The 17,075-nt window shown below is 54.4% G+C and overlaps 3 protein-coding genes across 3 annotated transcripts; 1 reads left to right on the top strand and 2 right to left on the bottom strand.

Annotated features, from left to right (window-relative positions):
* Positions 1–397: 397 nt before the first annotated feature.
* On the bottom strand, positions 398–4,270 carry CLAFUR5_06287 (uncharacterized protein; the record flags this gene model as incomplete). The annotated part of the gene is made up of 1 exon (XM_047905435.1): positions 398–4,270. The coding sequence occupies one exon, from the start codon at positions 4,268–4,270 to the stop codon at positions 398–400; it is 3,873 nt and encodes a 1,290-aa protein (XP_047762472.1).
* Positions 4,271–5,367: 1,097 nt separating this feature from the next.
* CLAFUR5_06286 (NURS complex subunit red1) lies at positions 5,368–8,947 on the bottom strand (the record flags this gene model as incomplete). The annotated part of the gene is made up of 3 exons (XM_047905434.1): positions 5,368–5,576; positions 5,722–5,950; positions 6,002–8,947. 3 exons carry the CDS (start codon positions 8,945–8,947, stop codon positions 5,368–5,370), a joined length of 3,384 nt encoding a protein of 1,127 aa, XP_047761941.1.
* A 644-nt stretch (positions 8,948–9,591) lies between these two features.
* CLAFUR5_06285 (Myosin type-2 heavy chain 1) lies at positions 9,592–16,928 on the top strand (the record flags this gene model as incomplete). Its single annotated transcript, XM_047905433.1, has 2 exons — positions 9,592–16,389; positions 16,443–16,928. 2 exons carry the CDS (start codon positions 9,592–9,594, stop codon positions 16,926–16,928), a joined length of 7,284 nt encoding a protein of 2,427 aa, XP_047762511.1.
* Positions 16,929–17,075: the final 147 nt, after the last annotated feature.

Below are 17,075 nucleotides of genomic sequence, written 5' to 3'. Positions count from 1 at the left end.
CTGGGCGAGTTCGAGTGTGAGGTCCGTTCGGTGTGCTGCAATCGGGTTTGCGCAGCTCGTAGGGCTCGATGCAAAGTCCGTCAAGGTTGCTATGCAGATGTTGTGAATGTTGGATGCAAATGTTCGCAAGGGAGGGATCGGAGCAAAAACACGAGAACCATCACCCCGGATCCATGACATCTTTCGGGACACGGCTCCGGATCTCTGCCGAGGTGAAGCTTGATTTGCATGTGCTCCTTCTTCACCACAACCATATTCACCCACAACCACAGTACAGTATCGACGATGTTTGCACAAGTATTAAGCGAAACCTTGGTTGGACCCAAAATATCAATACATCTAATCTCCTAATCACAAAATTCCGAATCTCAATCAGCCAGAACATCTGTCTCTGAGCCTAGGCTTCAGTATCTCTCGCAACCATGCCTCGGAGGCAACTCATGCTTCCATCATCTAGCTCCACCTCATACGCTGGTCTCTCCTCCGGCTTCAGATGATCTGGGAGCACAGTTCGGCACGTCAGGGCGAATCGTAGGCACTGCTCGGGAACGACCTTGTGCTCGAGATACTGCTGGATTTCGTAGCCCTCCATCAGCACGATATCGCCATGGTTCAGCGTCACCGTCACCAGATCCTCGGCCTTCTTCATTCGCTTCGAAAACAACCCCAGCTCCTTAGGTAGCTCCTTGCGGCGACGCTCGTAAGCTGGCTTATCAGTCGCCTTCAGCGTCTGCAGCTCGTTCCAAGCAGCGAGGCGCTTCTGGTACATCTCCGGGCCATCGATACTGTGGGGCATAGGCTTCTCGGCAGTGAAGATGCCCGTCTTCGAGCAGCCGGTGTAGTGCTTCATCTTCATACGCAGGTGCATCTTTGCCTTTCCACCGAGTGAGAGTGTCGCGATACGTGGGCCGAGGCCGGACTCGCCGTCGTCATGGTACTCGATCTTTTGACCCTCGAGGTACGCAAAGATCAGTTCTTCATTGAAGTCCATGTGGTCCTGCGAATCGAGGAAGGTCTGTGATGCCCAGTTGAGGTCAGCACGGCAGGTGCGGACTGGCCAGGGAGAGTCAGTGAATGGCAGACTACTGCCGACGGCGACGAACTTGTATGGCATGCCGTAGTTGATGGAGAAAGCTGTCATAAGATCGCCGTCCTCAACCACTGGCTTGCCAACTGTCGTGGTGTCCTTTGGGTCACTCTTTTGCGGCTCGTCAGCTTCCGCAGCTTCTTCGATGCCGGCCAAGAAAGATCCGTTGTCGTTCTCTGTCATTTCGGCAGCAACATCTGGTGTTGACTGAGACTCGTCGTTCGTTGGTGTAACGTGGGCTGGCTCCATCGCATTAGTTGAAGAGGCGCTGTCGGCCAGATTCGGGGACACCGCTTTCTGGCATCTCTCAGCCAGCCTACTAGACCGCTCGCGTCCAATTTGCCCGCCAATCTTCTCAGGGCTAACAGGGGATGAACTTGACCGCTGAAGAGAAAGAGTATCTAATTCAAGGTCAAATCGCAATGTGCTCTGCCGTAGAGGCGTCGATGGTGCCGCTGGCATTGCGGGCACTGGTGGCACAGTCTGGCTCTCGATCTTGTTGACCGGCATCTTCTCGATTCCAAACCGTCTTCGCTCGAGATGCATATCCATACCAGGCTCGTCTTGCCCCTGAATGGCGGCGAACATCTCGTCAGGGCCCCTAGGCTCCCGGTTGATCTTGGCATTAGACACAGCGTGCACGAACTTACCATTCACGCCTGCGATAGTGTATGTGAAAACCTTGAAGCCGTGAACGTGCGTAACGACTACATTGACGCCGTGAGATCCTTCATGTTTGTTGCGAGCCAGTGCTGGGCCGTCGCCGCTATTCTCCCATGGATTATGCAGCATGGGTGGGGTGACTGGAATATGTTGCGGGAAGTTCTCGAAAGTGCAGCTCGGGTTGTCACATCTCCAGCCTTTGAACAAGCGACGAGAGCTGCATCGACCGCACTCAGGACAGCAGATGCCACGAGTGTTGATGTAGGTCAAGTTGTCGCCAACCGTATTGCCAACCGTTGGCACGGCTGGTCTGACGCTGTACGGCTCTTCTTCCTTGGCCCAGCGAGTGCGGTCCAGAAGGAATGCAGGATTGTAAAGCAATTTGCCATATGGCGCGTCACCTCCGTCCTCGAGCTTCCAGAACTGATCACAGTCTGGATTGAGACACATCCATCCGCAAAGGTAGGTGTGAGCAAAGGTTCGGTGGCATTCGGGGCATGGTGTATGTGTCAAATCTCCAGCGAGCTGTCGATCTTCGTCTGTGACCATCTGTTCTTCTGGTTGATGCCAGGCGGGCTTACTGTCGTTCAACCTCTCAAAGCGGTACTTGATGGTCGTCCACTTCTTGCCACCCTTGCCCAGCGTCTTTTCTGCCCAGACAGATACAGGCTTGAACCATCCGAGGACATTATACTTGTGAGGCATCTTGCAGACTGCTCCCACACTGCGATCGCCACAAATGAGGACCAATGGATTTTGCAACTCGATATCGTTGAGGACTGCTTGGACTTGGGCTTCAGTCATCAGGTGATGCTTCTTTTGCACTATCTGTCCACTCGCATCTGCTTCCATACCACCGCCAGCACGAGCGATAATCACGTCGGAATCCATGTACTCGCGGCAGTGGCCTATACTGTCGAATAGAAATGCGTATACGTGTCGGTCATTCTGGTGACAGCCGCTTTGTGGCATCTTGAAGTATGGCACAGTCTCACAAAGTGCTTGCCTACTGTCTGCCCAGACCAATGGCTGACCTTGAGGAAGAGGCTTAGAGGCTAACGGCTCTCTTTCCGTGAGCTTCTCTGCGAGCTGTCGCAACAGAGGATCGGCCGACGTTGCCTCTTCAACATGAGCCTTCGCTTGCGAGTTCTCAGGGGTGGGCAAGCCATTTTCTTGTTGACTTGCTTTGGGTTGTGGAGTGATAGGGTCTGGTCTCTGGAGGGTCGAACGGGGCTTACTTGTGCCGGAAGAGGTCGGTTTTGGTAGCATCAAAGTCACAAGCTTCGTTTGCTTACTCGATGATGCCTTTCTGGCTGGAGTCTTGCGCTTGGTAGGCTTCTTTGACGTCGCTTCTGCAATCTTGGCCGCATTCTGCTTGCGCTTCACCCAGCTTTTTCTGGCACTTGCGGATTTCTTCTCTTTGGCTGTGAGAGGCCGAACCTGGTCCAGGTCTTCACTTTCGATTGCAGTAGCCTGTGCCGTATTCTGCTTGCGTTTTAACCAGCCTTTCCTGGCACTTTCGGCTCTCTTTTCCTTGTCTGTGAGGGATGTAGCTTGGTCTTTGTCTGCAATATCAGTCGCAACAGCCTCTTGATCGGCAACTATTTCCCCGCCAGAGTCCTTCTCGTTGGTCTTCGAATCTCGGCGCAACTCATCTGGTGAGCTAAGATCCATGACATCCGAGGGTACCGAACTCAGCACACTAGAGGCAGGCGAAGGGGAGACATGGGCGTTGTCTATATCAAGTGCTGCCTGCTTCGACGGTGGCGTTTGCGCTGTGACGTCGACTTCGATAGCACTGACTGACGATGGCGGAGTTGTTGAGGTCGGATCGTGTGATGCAGGCGATGAATTTGGCTCCGAGTGCTGGCTAGTCGAAGGTGTAGCCATAGACACACCCGACATATCAGGCTCATGCGATCCCTCCGGGTGTGGAGCCTCATCCTCCGCGTCCGGTAGTTCGTCTTCGGCGGCAGCAACCGTTGCGGCGCGTCTCGGTGCTGGCTTGGGGGATCTCGTTAACGCAGCAGCATCTCGACCAAGTGCTCCACTTCCAACTTCTGTCGAAGCCTTCGCTTTAGAATGCGCCGTGGAGGTCTCGGCAGCCGGCAGATCATGCGTGCACCTGATCCTGCGCTTGCGACAATCGGCGCATGATGTGCCTTTCTTACGGGGAGCAGGGGGGATTGCAGCCGTGGTATTGTCTGATTTGGAGGATCTTGCTCTCTTCCTGGTGGATGTGGTGGCCACCTCTTCGGGCTGCACTTCAGCTTTGCGCTTCTTTCCAGCACCGGCTGTCTGCTGGCCTGCTTTCTTCTGGGAGCCGCTCGTTGATGCCTGCTTTGGAGCCTTGGTCCAGGATGTGCGTTTGCTGTCATTTGGCTGTGACTTCTTCGCTGGTTCTGGAGCCGCAGGGATCATCGCCTCAAACTCCTCTTGTGGTTCTACGGTATACCGAGGTTCTGAATCCTGTTGCAGGCTTCGCCTCTCTGCGAGACGTGCCGAAGACGTGCTGACCATGATGGCCGTTCTGGATGGTAAGGGGTGTGGTCAAGTGTGGTGGTGGTGGATGTTGGATGGCGGGTGTTGATGATCAAGAGATGATAGCCGGCGGAAAGAGGGTGCTTAAGTAGTGTACAGACTGCCAGTGGCGAGGAGCGAGAGCGAGAGTGAGTCTGCGGATTGCTTATGATATCAACGTGTCCAATGCGTCTCGTGATATCGTCTCATGTGCCCTCCAAGCATGTGGTGACGTGCAGTGCAGGTGCTATCGAAGCCTGACATGCATCAGAGTTGAGCGATGAAGAATATCTGGAAATTGTCAGATTGTAATTGACCGATATCCTATGGTGTGTACTCTACCATTGATATGAGTGTCGTTGAGTGGTGTTTCGTGCGTGTAGAAAGCAGGCGCATATGACAGCTCGTGAAGTGAGGTTGCAGATCTGCGTCGAGTCAAGTAAGCTTTGACGCCACCCTAGCCATTGGGTTCATGCTGATGGGCGGGGGCCGAACAGACCCTTGGAGCTGTATTTGCTTGCGCCAATGGCTGTTTGAATGACAATGCAGTGATGAGAAGATGAGAAGAGCGTGAAGCCCACTTGTGAGAGACATACTGGTACAAGTTATCTAGTGCTGGCTTCTGCTCTGCCCATGCTGCTCCGAATTTTCCATCCACCTTAGACCGTCTCTGCTGATGCGAGCGATCCTCCCATTACCGCACTCATTCATAGAGCTGCTGCAAGACCTCCATAGGCTTGGCCGTGGTGGCGCACGGCCTGAGCAAGTATCCTTCGCAATCAATAGCCGTGGCGAGTGCACTCCAGCCAAAGCGGCGATGTAAGGTGTCGTTCACAGAGCACTGATCTTCTCGATCGTGACGCGCTGATTCTTTCGAACCAGGTCGTACTTCCGATTCATGCCTTTGATGTCACTGTTGTTCTTTCTCTCTGTCTTTCTGATGATAACGGCACAACCGCAGTTGCTATGAGGCCGTTGGCTTGAACGCTCTTCGCGAAGATACGGATGTGTCAATCAGGGGATGAGTGTCACGTCGAAGACAGCGCAACTTGCATGCGGTGGTGGCGAAAGCATATGACGCAACGTCACGAAGCAGCTCACTTGAGCAAGATGGTCTGCGTGGGATCACCAAGGAACTCCCGACGATATTCGGCGATGCGAGTGGCGATGCACTCCACGTCCTTACCAACGTTAGTCGCTCGCAGGCTCTGAACGACGGCCGTCAGTCCGTTCTTCCACCTCTGGCTCTCTTCTGGCGTGCGGGCTGGAGTGCGATCTGCGCCTATGAGCCGAAGGAGGTCGTTGTCTATTAGTTAGTAGCGATTGATTAGTCTCATACAAAGCTTGGAAGCGGGTGGTGTCGTCGCAGAGTACGAATATTGAGGCTATTGCTTCCCAATTTGTATGCCGGAGGACAGAGGAGAGGGAGGGCAGTGCGGGATAACACATACCAGAAAGGTTCATATCCTTGAAGTGCTGATGGATACAGGAGGGATCCTTGCACTCTTGACCAGCTGCCTCGAAGGGGCAGAGCACCTTCATCGCATCAATGCTGTTGCTGTATGTCAGGGATCTGTGACCGCCCGAGACGGTCTTCGCGAATTCGGGATGGTATCGGAAGTCCTTGAAGCGGACTAGTGGGCTCTCGTACGACTTGAAGGACGTCGTCGGATGTGATGGCTGCGGCAACGATGTTAGTCAGCCATACGGCGAGGAGGAGCTCAGACGTACCTCTGTACGTGGCACGACCGGCTCCTCCACGACGGACTGGAGCTCGGGTGCGATGATATTGGCAATCGTGCCAGCCGCCGGTTCTGCTGTGGTATCATTAGTCCGCTCCGACGAGAAGCCATCGGCAGCATCGCCCGTAGGTGACGAGGCTGCTGACGAGCTGTCGTCTTCACTGGCTTCACGTGGACTCTGGTCTGCCTCCATACGCATCTGCAGGTCTGCTCCTTGGTTAAGCTCAGACGAGGTTGTCTGGCGCTCCTGTGCACTCCTCGATGTCGCAGTGTCAAACTCTGGTTCGTACTCTTCTTCTGATTCGTGTCCGTCAGGCTCCGCTTCGGTCGAGTCGCCCGATGTGTCCATAGCATCATCAGTGTCGTCCTGATCGTAGTCTGGCGCAGGGATGGTCGTGGGGGCGGGGTGTCGCACCTCGTTCATGGTGTTCAAGTCGGCTGCATCGGCATATATATCGTCCAAGTCGTCGTCGTCGTCGTCGTCTATGTCTTCATCGTTCTCTTCGATATCGCCTGACGGCTGCGCGACATCTTCACTCTCGTGCGGTCGATTGGCTGCGTCGAGGTCATGAGTTGGGGGCAAGTTCGACCCCACTGCAGCGCCTACAGTAAGGTTCTGATCGTTTGAGAGCTGAGTCTCGGATGCGACCTCCGTGACAGGCTGGCCGTCGGGGCTGGTAGGGACCAGATCAAAATCGGGCTCGTAATCGTCCCCGTCTTCACCGTCAACAACCTCGGGGCCGTCAAGCAATGCAGGCACATGGCTCGCGGTCTTCGGCAAGGTGCGCCCAGAAGAGATTGGTCGTCCATCGAGAGTTCCGTTGACACCTTGGACATCGGAAGGCCCGGCTGTAACTGGTGCGGGTGGCGATATGAAGCCGGTGCCGATGCCTTGCCATTGAAGGTCCCGCAATCGCTGCTCCAATTGTTCCCTCTGTTCCTTCAGAGATAGTTTGCCTGGCTCTGCACCTGGCGTGGATGTTGACTGTACTCTTTCAGTGGCTACAACTTCTGCACTGGGAGTCATGACTTGCTGGGCTTGTCCAGTGGAGCCAGTCTTGCGGCGCTTCCTGCTCTCCGCTTCAGCGATCTTGCGCTTCATGTCGGCAATTTCTTGGTCCATCTTTAGCTGTGCTTGGCTAGGAGTCCCTGGAGTTCCCGGTGTACCCGGCACACATGTGGCGAGCTTGGAAAGTGTAGGCCGCGGTGGGAAGTCCCTGAGTAGCCCAGGTGCTGATGCTCCGCCAGTAATCACAGTAGAGCCACCAGGCGCGCCGTCGTCGTCAATGTCCATATCGTCTTCGCTGTCATCTTCGTCGCTATCAACAATTACCACGCGATCATCGCCATCATCGTTGATCTGCCCATAAGGCCGCTTCTGCGCGGACGTATGGGTGATCTGCCCATAAGGCCGCTTCTGCGCGGACGTATGGTTGATTGCACTCGCGGAATCAGGACGTGATTGCACAGCTGGACCGGGAGGTGGAGCGAAAGCCGCCGTTTGTTGCTGGAGGAAAGAAGCGGGTGATAGTGGACTGCTGGTAGTGAATAGGCCAGGAAGGCCAAAGCCACGGTTGAGGGTCGGCGAGGCGATTTGCTGCGTAGAGGGCTGTTGTGGTACATTCGGCACCTGGGAAGATGTTCCTGATGAGATATTTCGTGGTGTCAAGGGAGAGTGTTGATCTGAAACGACCTCAGAAGCACGAATGCCGGCATGTCCATCGCCCAGACCAGGCTTCGAGCTGTCATGAGTGCCATTGTGCTGAGGCTCATCACTTGAGATCACCACGACTTCGCCATTCTCAGCAGCTTCTGCTACCTTACGCTTTGCCTCCTCTTTTGCAGCACGTTCAGCGGCAAGAGCTGCCATGCGCTGGCGTATGAGGTCGTTCTTAGAAGCCACCTTCTCAGCAAGAGCAGGCACGGTAGCAGCGGCAGCGGTGGATACAGACTTGATTGTTGTAGGAATGGAAGGACGCGGCTTGTCAATAGGTGATGCCGACGCAGCAGTGGGCTCGGCTTTCTTGTTCTTGGCTGCTTGTAGCTTTGCCAGGTATGCACTGCGATCAACCGTTGCAGGCTTGCTGGGCGCAGCTTTCTTTGGTTGCGATGCCTTTCGCTGTGGTTCGGAGACTGGCGACTTGACAGCGGCCGTGGTGAGTAGGGTACCAGGAGCGGGCTCTGGTGATACTGCTTGTAGGCCAAGCTGGTTGTACACTCTGCGCAGTACCTTTCTGTTCGAGATGGCCTTGGCAACATCGTCGAATGAATACCCGTTGTTGTGCAACTTCAAGACTATGTCCTTGGCAGCCGCGTTCCTGGCAGCTTTACGAGCGTCACCCGCATCGCCATTGGTCTGAACATGTGTAGCATTGGTGGATGAGTTGAGGGCGGACGTACGGGATATACCATTTGCAGCTCGTGGCGATGGCTGTCTTTGATGCTGCTGCGAGTGCCGTCTCGCGTCCTGAGCATTGTTGAATCGTGGCAGCGGACTACGACTACGCTTTCTCGGACCCTTGGGCGGCGTCCGGAGGAACTCTCTTGACACCGGTTCTGGCATATCATCGACTTCTCCTTCTTCCACCTCGCCGTCTTCCTTGTCCATATCGACATCTCGCGCTGGTGCCTGTCTGTTCAGTCGAGGATCGGCGGCGGGCGCTGGCGGTGCCTGATTCGATGGAGGAGCAGGGGGTGTCGCGACAGGAAGAGTCGGAGGTGGCGGAGGAGGGAGAGTCAATTGTCCAGTCTGCATCAGATACGCGATCTTGGCCAATTGATCAGGTGTAATGTTCATGCCGGCGAGGAGCGATGCCATGTCGCTTCCTGCGGGTGGTGCAGCCATTGTCGGCGCCTGTGTTTGAGATGTGTTGTGCTGTTGTGGTGTCGCGACTGCTGGTTGTCCAGCAAAGGGGAAAGGGAGGTTCTGCGACATAGCGGTCACGAGGAAATCGTGTTACTGCCGTGTAATAATGCGCATAATCACGCGACTCAACCATAGAGTGAATGCGATGCACTGCGACCTGTTCTCGTGACGAATGCACTTCTGAGGTCGGGGCGCGTACTGCTGAGAGTCGGGTGCGAACACAACACAGCGACCAAGAGGCACCTCAAGTCCCAAGATGCTCGCGTGCGCCTCTCTGGAGTGGTCACGATCGCGATATGTTCAAGAGCGAGTGTGCGCTTTGGAAGTGGCGACGCAGATGCAGATGCAGATGCAGATGGGAGGTGCGACGGAAGGTAAGGAAGGAGTGGTTTTTGACGGAAACCTTGATTAGCCGCGAGAAAGTACGGGACAGGCCGCGGAAGCCCCACCCTCTGTCGTACAGTAACCCAAGGATGTCTGTTTACTTCCTGGCTTAGGCGAGCGCTTCACCAGCAGAACACGTCGATCAACCACCCTACACTTTCAATCTTCTTGTCACTTCTTGCGCACTGCACACTGTACATACCCAAATCCATCATCACGCGCTGTGGGGCTTTGTCACGACTGTACGGCGCTCGATGGAGCCTTGACGATTGAACGATTGCGCGTTTGGGAGAGACGCGCCTGGACCACAGAACGATACACAACACGTAATGAGTGCGCAGGCGCAGAATGGCCCCAGGTGGCGAAACAGCCCATTTGGTGGCCGAGACGTGGATACGCCTTCGCCAGGACCTCCGCCGGGACATGCTCGGTCCAAGTCGAGCGTAATGCAATCACCGCTCAATTCGCCCACAAACCACGAAGTCAGTCATGGGCGTAACCAGTCGACGGTGGACTTCAATCCACTAGGGCTCAGCCGATCAGACTCGCGACGATTACGACAAGGGTCGGTGAGGAACAGCACGCCTGCCGGTACCTTTGCGCCCACTTTCATAAAGAGCGAGGATCTGGATGGTGCCGTGGAGCGAGTACGCGGGATTGAGGGCGAGAATGACTTCTCTGGCAAGAGATATGTCTGGCTGCGGGATCCAGATACGGCATTTGTGCGAGGATGGGTGGTCGAAGAGTTGCCAGGCGATATGCTCAAAGTACAATGCGATAATGGCAGCCAGCGGGATGTTCCTGCAGACAGTGTGGACAAGGTCAATCCGGCCAAGTTCGACAAAGCAGACGATATGGCCGAGTTGACACATCTCAACGAACCCAGTGTCGTGCACAACCTGCAGCAGCGTTACCTGGCGGACTTGATTTACACCTATTCCGGGTTGTTCTTGGTCACTGTCAATCCATACACACCACTCCCAATTTACAGCAGAGAATACGTGAACATGTACAAGGGCAGAAGCCGAGAGGACACCCGGCCGCATATCTTTGCCATGGCGGACGAAGCATTCCGGAATCTGGTCGACGAAGGCACTAACCAGTCCATTCTGGTCACTGGAGAGTCAGGAGCTGGCAAGACTGAGAACACGAAGAAAGTGATTCAGTACCTGGCGGCGGTTGCAACCTCGGACACGCCTCGAGGGAAGTCTGGGGGACGACAGCGCTCCAATTTGTCCGAGCAGATCCTTCGAGCCAACCCGATACTGGAGGCTTTCGGAAATGCACAGACCGTGCGAAATCACAACTCATCTCGATTTGGCAAGTTTATCAGGATCGAGTTCAGTAGGTCGGGGCAGATCGCTGGAGCGTATATTGACTGGTACCTTCTGGAGAAAAGCAGAGTGGTGCACATCAACTCGCGAGAACGGAATTACCATGTCTTCTATCAGCTGCTGCGAGGAGCAGACCAGACGATGCGAAGGGACTTCTTGCTTGGCGATATGGACGTGGAGGATTTCGAGTACACAAGACATGGCAATGACACTATTTCTGGTGTGTCTGACCGCGAGGAGTGGAACTCATTGCTGGAAGCGTTTCACATCATGAATCTGTCCGAGAAGGACCAGAAGTCGGTACTGCAGACGATCGCTGGCGTTTTACATCTCGGAAATATCACCGTGATGAAGGAGAGCCTACGAGCAGATCAAGCAGCACTTTCACCAGATGCCGAAGAGCCCGTTCAGCGAGTCAGTCGACTGCTAGGCATTGCCGCAAAGGACTTCGTCAAAGCTTTGTTACATCCACGTGTACGAGCTGGGCATGAATGGGTCGAGAAAGTCCAGACTCCAGAACAGGTACGACTCGGAATCGATGCCCTCGCTAAGGGTATCTACGAGCGCGGCTTCGGTGACCTCGTTGATCGCATCAACGAGCAACTGGATCAGACATCTTCGGGCGCCGATGATACCTCGTTCATAGGTGTGCTGGATATTGCTGGATTCGAGATTTTCGAGCAGAATAGCTTTGAGCAGCTCTGCATCAATTACACGAACGAGAAGCTGCAACAATTCTTCAATCATCATATGTTCGTCCTTGAGCAAGAAGAGTATGCCCGCGAGCAGATCGAGTGGAAATTCATCGACTTCGGGCGAGACCTCCAGCCAACAATTGATCTGATCGAGCTGTCAAATCCGATCGGTATCTTCTCCTGCTTGGATGAAGACAGCGTGATGCCGAAAGCAACAGACAAGAGCTTTACTGAGAAGCTACATTCACTCTGGGATCGCAACACGCCCAAGTACAAACGCTCGCTGCTCAACCAGGGCTTCATGCTCACGCATTACGCCGCTGAGGTCGAGTACTCCACTGACGGCTGGTTGGAAAAGAACAAGGACCCACTGAACGACAACGTGACCCGTCTATTAGCACATTCCTCCAACAAGCACATCGCCAACTTGTTTGCAGACTGCATAGAGGCAGACGACAGTGAAGGGCTCGCGAGAACTCGAGTTAAGAAGGGCTTGTTCAGAACTGTTGCACAAAAGCACAAAGAACAGCTTTCGCAGCTTATGAATCAGCTACACTCGACACAGCCGCATTTCGTCCGATGTATCCTTCCCAACCACAAGAAGAAGCCGAAGCAATTCAATGCATCGCTCGTGCTGGATCAGCTCCGCTGCAATGGTGTTCTCGAAGGCATCAGGATTGCCAGGACTGGCTTTCCGAACAGACTACCCTTCGCAGAGTTCCGCGCAAGATACGAAGTTCTGTGCCCCCGCATGCCCAAGGGTTATCTAGAAGGCCAAGCTGCCTGCAAACTGATGCTCGAAAAGCTCAACATGGATCGCAGTTGGTACAGAGTGGGCCTTACCAAGGTCTTCTTCCGTGCTGGCGTCCTGGCTGAGCTAGAAGAGAAGCGCGACTCTCTCATCCGCGACATAGTCATTCGCTTCCAGGCACTGGCGAGAATGTTCGTGCAAAGGCGCATTTTCAAAAAGCAGCAGTACCGAGCAGAGGCCGCCAGAGTCATCCAGCGTAATTTCCAAGTCTATTTCCAGATGCAGCAGAATCCATGGTGGCAGCTCTTCGTACGCATGAGACCTCTACTTGGCGCCACGAGGCAGTCGAATGAAGTGAAGAAGCGTGAAGAGGAGATCAAGAAGCTTCAAGAGCAGATGCAAGCTGAAGAGTCCCAGCGCCTCAAGATCGAGGAGGAGCGCCGACGGGCGGAGAACGAGATCCTGAAGGTGCAGAAAACGCTCGAGAGCGAACGTGCCTTGGCGTTGGACAAAGAAGAGATCTTCCGACGTTTGCAGGACCGCGAAGCCGAGCTGACTGACAAGCTGCAAGGCGCACTAGAAGATCAAGATCAGCTTGAAGAACAGATGGATCAGCTCATGGCAGCAAGACAAACCGCCGAGCGACAAGCTGAGGAACGCAAGACTCAACTTGAGCAAGCGTCGCACATCATCGCCAACCTCGAGACCGAAAAAAACGACCTTGTGGACCGAATCGCCGAACTGGACACACACCTTGCAGAAATGGAGAAGTCCAAGACAATGCGCAGCGAACAAGAAGAGGCACTGCAACAGGACATCCGAATGCTTCAGAGCCAACTGAGCCTGAAAGAACGCAAAGTCCAGGATCTGGAGGCGAAGTTGCTGAAGAACGATCAGGATCTCGAAGTTAAGCTTTCCAGCACAACAAAAGATCTTAATACTGCCAGAAAGCAGATCAAGGGTTTGCTCGACGATAACAAGGCAGTCCGCCAGCAGATGTCGGATCTCTCAACCACATCGACAAGCTTCGAGGATCTCATCAAGCGCAAAGACAGCGAGCTGGCTATTCTCAGGACCGACTTGAGAAAGTTTCAAGACGATCGGAAGCGTTTTGAGGAAGAGAAACATGGCCTGACGACAAAGCACGATTCAGTACAGAATCGTCTTCGTCAGATGCAGGCCGAAATGGAAGCCATGCGAACGCAGTGTGTTCAGCTTGAGCGAGAAGCTGCGGATGCTAAGCGAGCTCTCGAGGAGCAGACGACCTCCAACGAGCAAGTTACGATCCTCGAAGCACAGCTGCACGACATCAAGGGCGAGTTCTACCAGCTCCAGACGGATCTCAGCCGAGAGCGCCAGTCGAGGGATGATGTCAAGCTCATGGCTGACACGGAATATGAGCAGCTGAAGCGTGACTATGAGGCCCTCAATGATTCGAAGGTAACTGTTGAGAAGGAGATGTACAGCCAGTCAGACCTGACGCGAAGGGCAACGGCTGCCCGTGAGGCTGCCGAGAAGGATCGAAAAGAGTACCAAGCCGAGCTGCAAACACTTCGCCAGAAGTTCATCGAGCTCCAAGAAGCCAAGATCGAGTGCGAGGCTGCTGTCGAACGTGACCTCAATCGCCAAGCAAATGAGCGATATGCTGCCGTCCGACAAGAGCTGGAGGCCAAAATTAGGCTAGTAGAGCAACTCGAAACTGAACGCGGTGAGCTGAGCGGCGAGGTTCAACGGCTGAAGCGTTTCATCTCCGAGTCCGACAACTTCAAGCTACACAACGATCAGGAGAAGCAGCGTCTGGAGCGTGAGCTGGTCACTATCAAGGGCCGATTGACGGCCTCCGAAAACGACAATCGTGCGCTGCTGAATAAGGTACAGCAGAAGAACCTGGACATTGCTCGATCCAACAGCAAGGTTAGCGATACACAGCGTGGGCGCATTGCTCAGCTCCAAACGGAGAAGACCAAGGTCGATGAGGAGACCAAAGCTTTGCGAAGACAGCTGAATGATGCGCAACTCCAAATCACGTCCCTTGAAAAGCAAAAGGAGAAATTGCAGCTGAACCTAGAGGACATGAACCACGAGGTTGATCGAGAGCACAAGACCACCAGGAATGCTGAACAGCAATCTTCCGCAGCAAGCCTTCAACTCGCCGAAGCTAATCGCAAGCTTGAGACGGAACGACAGCTGCGCAGTCAAGCACAGCAGAATACGAAGACTGTTCAGTCATCGCTTGACGCCGCGAACAACGAGCTCAGCCAGGCACACGAACATCTCCGACTGCTACAGAAGATCTTTGACCCAGAAAGTGCAAAGTTGCCTGCGTCGTCGCTTGAGAGCACGCTCGATGGAGCCAAGCCTGACCTCAAGAAGACTATCGATCTGGCTCAGAAGCTGGATGCGTCCGAGAACGCCTTGCGATTGGCGACTGATCGCTTCTCTCGTGCTGAAGCTGAGCTAGCGAATCTACGATCACAGCACTATGACGATATGCAAGACAACGAGAATCGTCACCAAAATTCCAAACGTGCGCTACTCGAGGAGATGAATGCCAGTCAGGTCAATGCCCGCTCATCACCGAGTAACGTTCGCCGCGAATGGGAGGGACGCAGGCCGTTCGCAGAGCGCGCCGCTTCTGGAACACCTGGCACCCCAAACAATCAACGTCACATCAGCAAAGCCAGCACAGATTCTGCTCGCTCTGACAGAACGTCCGACACCTTGACATATAACAATCGCATGGATTTGGCAGCCGAATTGGAGCTGGTACAAAATCAGCTGCAGATGTCTGAGATGCAGAACCGTCATCTCCAAGCTCAGATGGACCGGGGCAGCCCGTTGAAGAACGAGGCTTGGGACGAGAGTCCATCCATGCGAAGGGTACAGAAGCTAGAAAGGGAGAACTTCCGTTTGCACGATATGCTTGATGACTCTGCCAAGAAGGTCTCTTCGCTTGAACAAAGCATTCGTACTGACCAACTATCGCTCAAGGAGGTTCAGACCAAGAGCCACGAAGAGTTGTATGATCTGATTAACTCACAAGAGCAGACCAGACGTTCTCTATTGACTTCGCACAATGCTGCTATCGCTCAGCTTGCAGATGCGAAAATGTCCTTCGACGACGTCAAGCACCATAAGGCATCCGTTGAAGTCGAGCTGCGAGACGCAAAGTCAGAGCTTGCCGATATTCAGTATGAGCGTGAACAAGAAGCTGCGAATCACTCCCAGCTGCTGCAGGAGTTCGCAGACCTTCAGATTCGTCTAGACACCGAGACTTCACGTTCTGAAGACGTGACAGGCAGCATGAACCTCTACAAGGCAAGGGCCGATGAGTACTTCTCGAGGCTGGAGCAAGCAGAGATTGCCGTGCTCAAAGCACAGCGCGCCGAGCAGTTCGCTAAGTCTCAGGCGAAGGAAGTCGAAGACACCTGCGCAACGATTATGTCGGAACGTAAACAAATGGATCAGCTGGTCGAGGACCTTCAACGCCAGACCCAGCAATACGAAGAGCGTCTCGAAGATATCTCCACCGATCTCGACACCGCTATGCAGGCGAAGAAGCGTCTGCAAAACGAGCTAGAAGACTACCGCTCACAACGAGCGATGGACATTGAGGACAAGGAATCTTCCATGGAGCAGACCCGGAAGAAGTACCAAGCCGAGCTTGCAACCTTGAATACGGAACTGGAAGTCGAGCGGGACAATGTTATCCATGCGCGCGGAGAGAACGGTCGTCTGCGTGATGAGCTTGAAGAGCTCCGTAGCAAGTGGGACGATGAAGTGCTTAACAGCTCGGCCTGGGCAAAGGAGAAATCTCGGTTGGAGGTTGCTCTGCAGAGCCTGTCTGATTCCCGCGACGAAGCGACGTGCGCGCACAACGAAGCTCAGGGCAAAGTTGTCGAGCTCCTTGGACAAGTTCGTGGCCTGCGGACCAATGTTGACGACATCGCTGCTGAGCGTGACATGCTCATTAAGGAGAAGAAAGGCCTCGAAGCACGTCTCACAGAAGCTGCACAGCGCCTCGACGATCTCTCGCAATCTGGTTCACCTTCCAAGCGATCTGTGGCACTGTCTGATAAGGAAGTGCTCGATCTCAAATCCAAGCTCGCTCAGCAGGAAGACATCGCAGCAGCTGCTGTTGGCAAGATGCGCCGCGCAGAAGCTCTCGCGCAAGAGGTGCAGAAGGACATCGCTAGTGAGCGCGAGTCGAGTGTCAGTCTGCACAAGGAGAAGGCGGCATTGGAGAAGAGTGTCAAGGACTTGCAGTTGAAATGCATCGACCTCGAGACGAAGGGTTACTCCAGCGGTAGCCAGGACGTGCGTTTCCTGCATGGTCGTATCCAGGAGGTGAGACAGCAACCCCGTCATCGTCTCCCAATAGATCGCTAATATGTTCACAGCTCGAAACTCAGCTCGAATCCCTTGAGACAACCCGCGCGCGCGAATCTCGCGATGTTCGGTCCGTTGATCGCACTGTCAAGGACCTGCAGGCCCAAATCGAGCGCCGCGACAAAGCTGTGCAATCGACCCAAGAAGATCTCAACCGATCGCGCGACAAAATCTCGACCCTCCTCCAGACCATCGATGACCTTCAAGCATCGGACTCTTCCGCACAACTAGCATCAAAACGCGCCGAACGCGAGTTGCGGGAAGAGCGTGAAAAGAACCTTCGCCTTGAGCGAGAAATCGAACGTCTTGGTGCCGTGAGTCGAGCTGATCGTGAGTCAATACGGAGAAGTGGAACGCTTGCGGCACTGTCAGATGCCGGCGGCAGCAGAAGAGGGAGCTACTATGGTGAGAGGAGCAGTGTCAACGGCGAGGCAGCCGGCGAGGTGAAGCTTGACGTCCCGGCAAGGAAGAGCAGTCTTAGCAAGGGTTTTTTGTAGATGAAACTGGCGAATATGGGAGCGATGGCGTTAGACATGGTTTGAGGTTTAGGCTCGTGGTCAGGAGTGAGGCTTTCCTATAGCCTTGCCTGACCAGGTGACTCAAGGAGGCGGTGTGCAGAGGTCTGAGATACCAGGGGTGGCGGT

The sequence above is a fragment of the Fulvia fulva genome, chromosome 5 (genome assembly GCF_020509005.1).
Source record: "Fulvia fulva chromosome 5, complete sequence".
NCBI classification, from domain to species: domain Eukaryota; kingdom Fungi; phylum Ascomycota; class Dothideomycetes; order Mycosphaerellales; family Mycosphaerellaceae; genus Fulvia; species Fulvia fulva.
The sequence above is the reverse complement of the archived record's forward strand: the minus strand, read 5'-3'. Positions and strand labels throughout refer to the sequence as shown.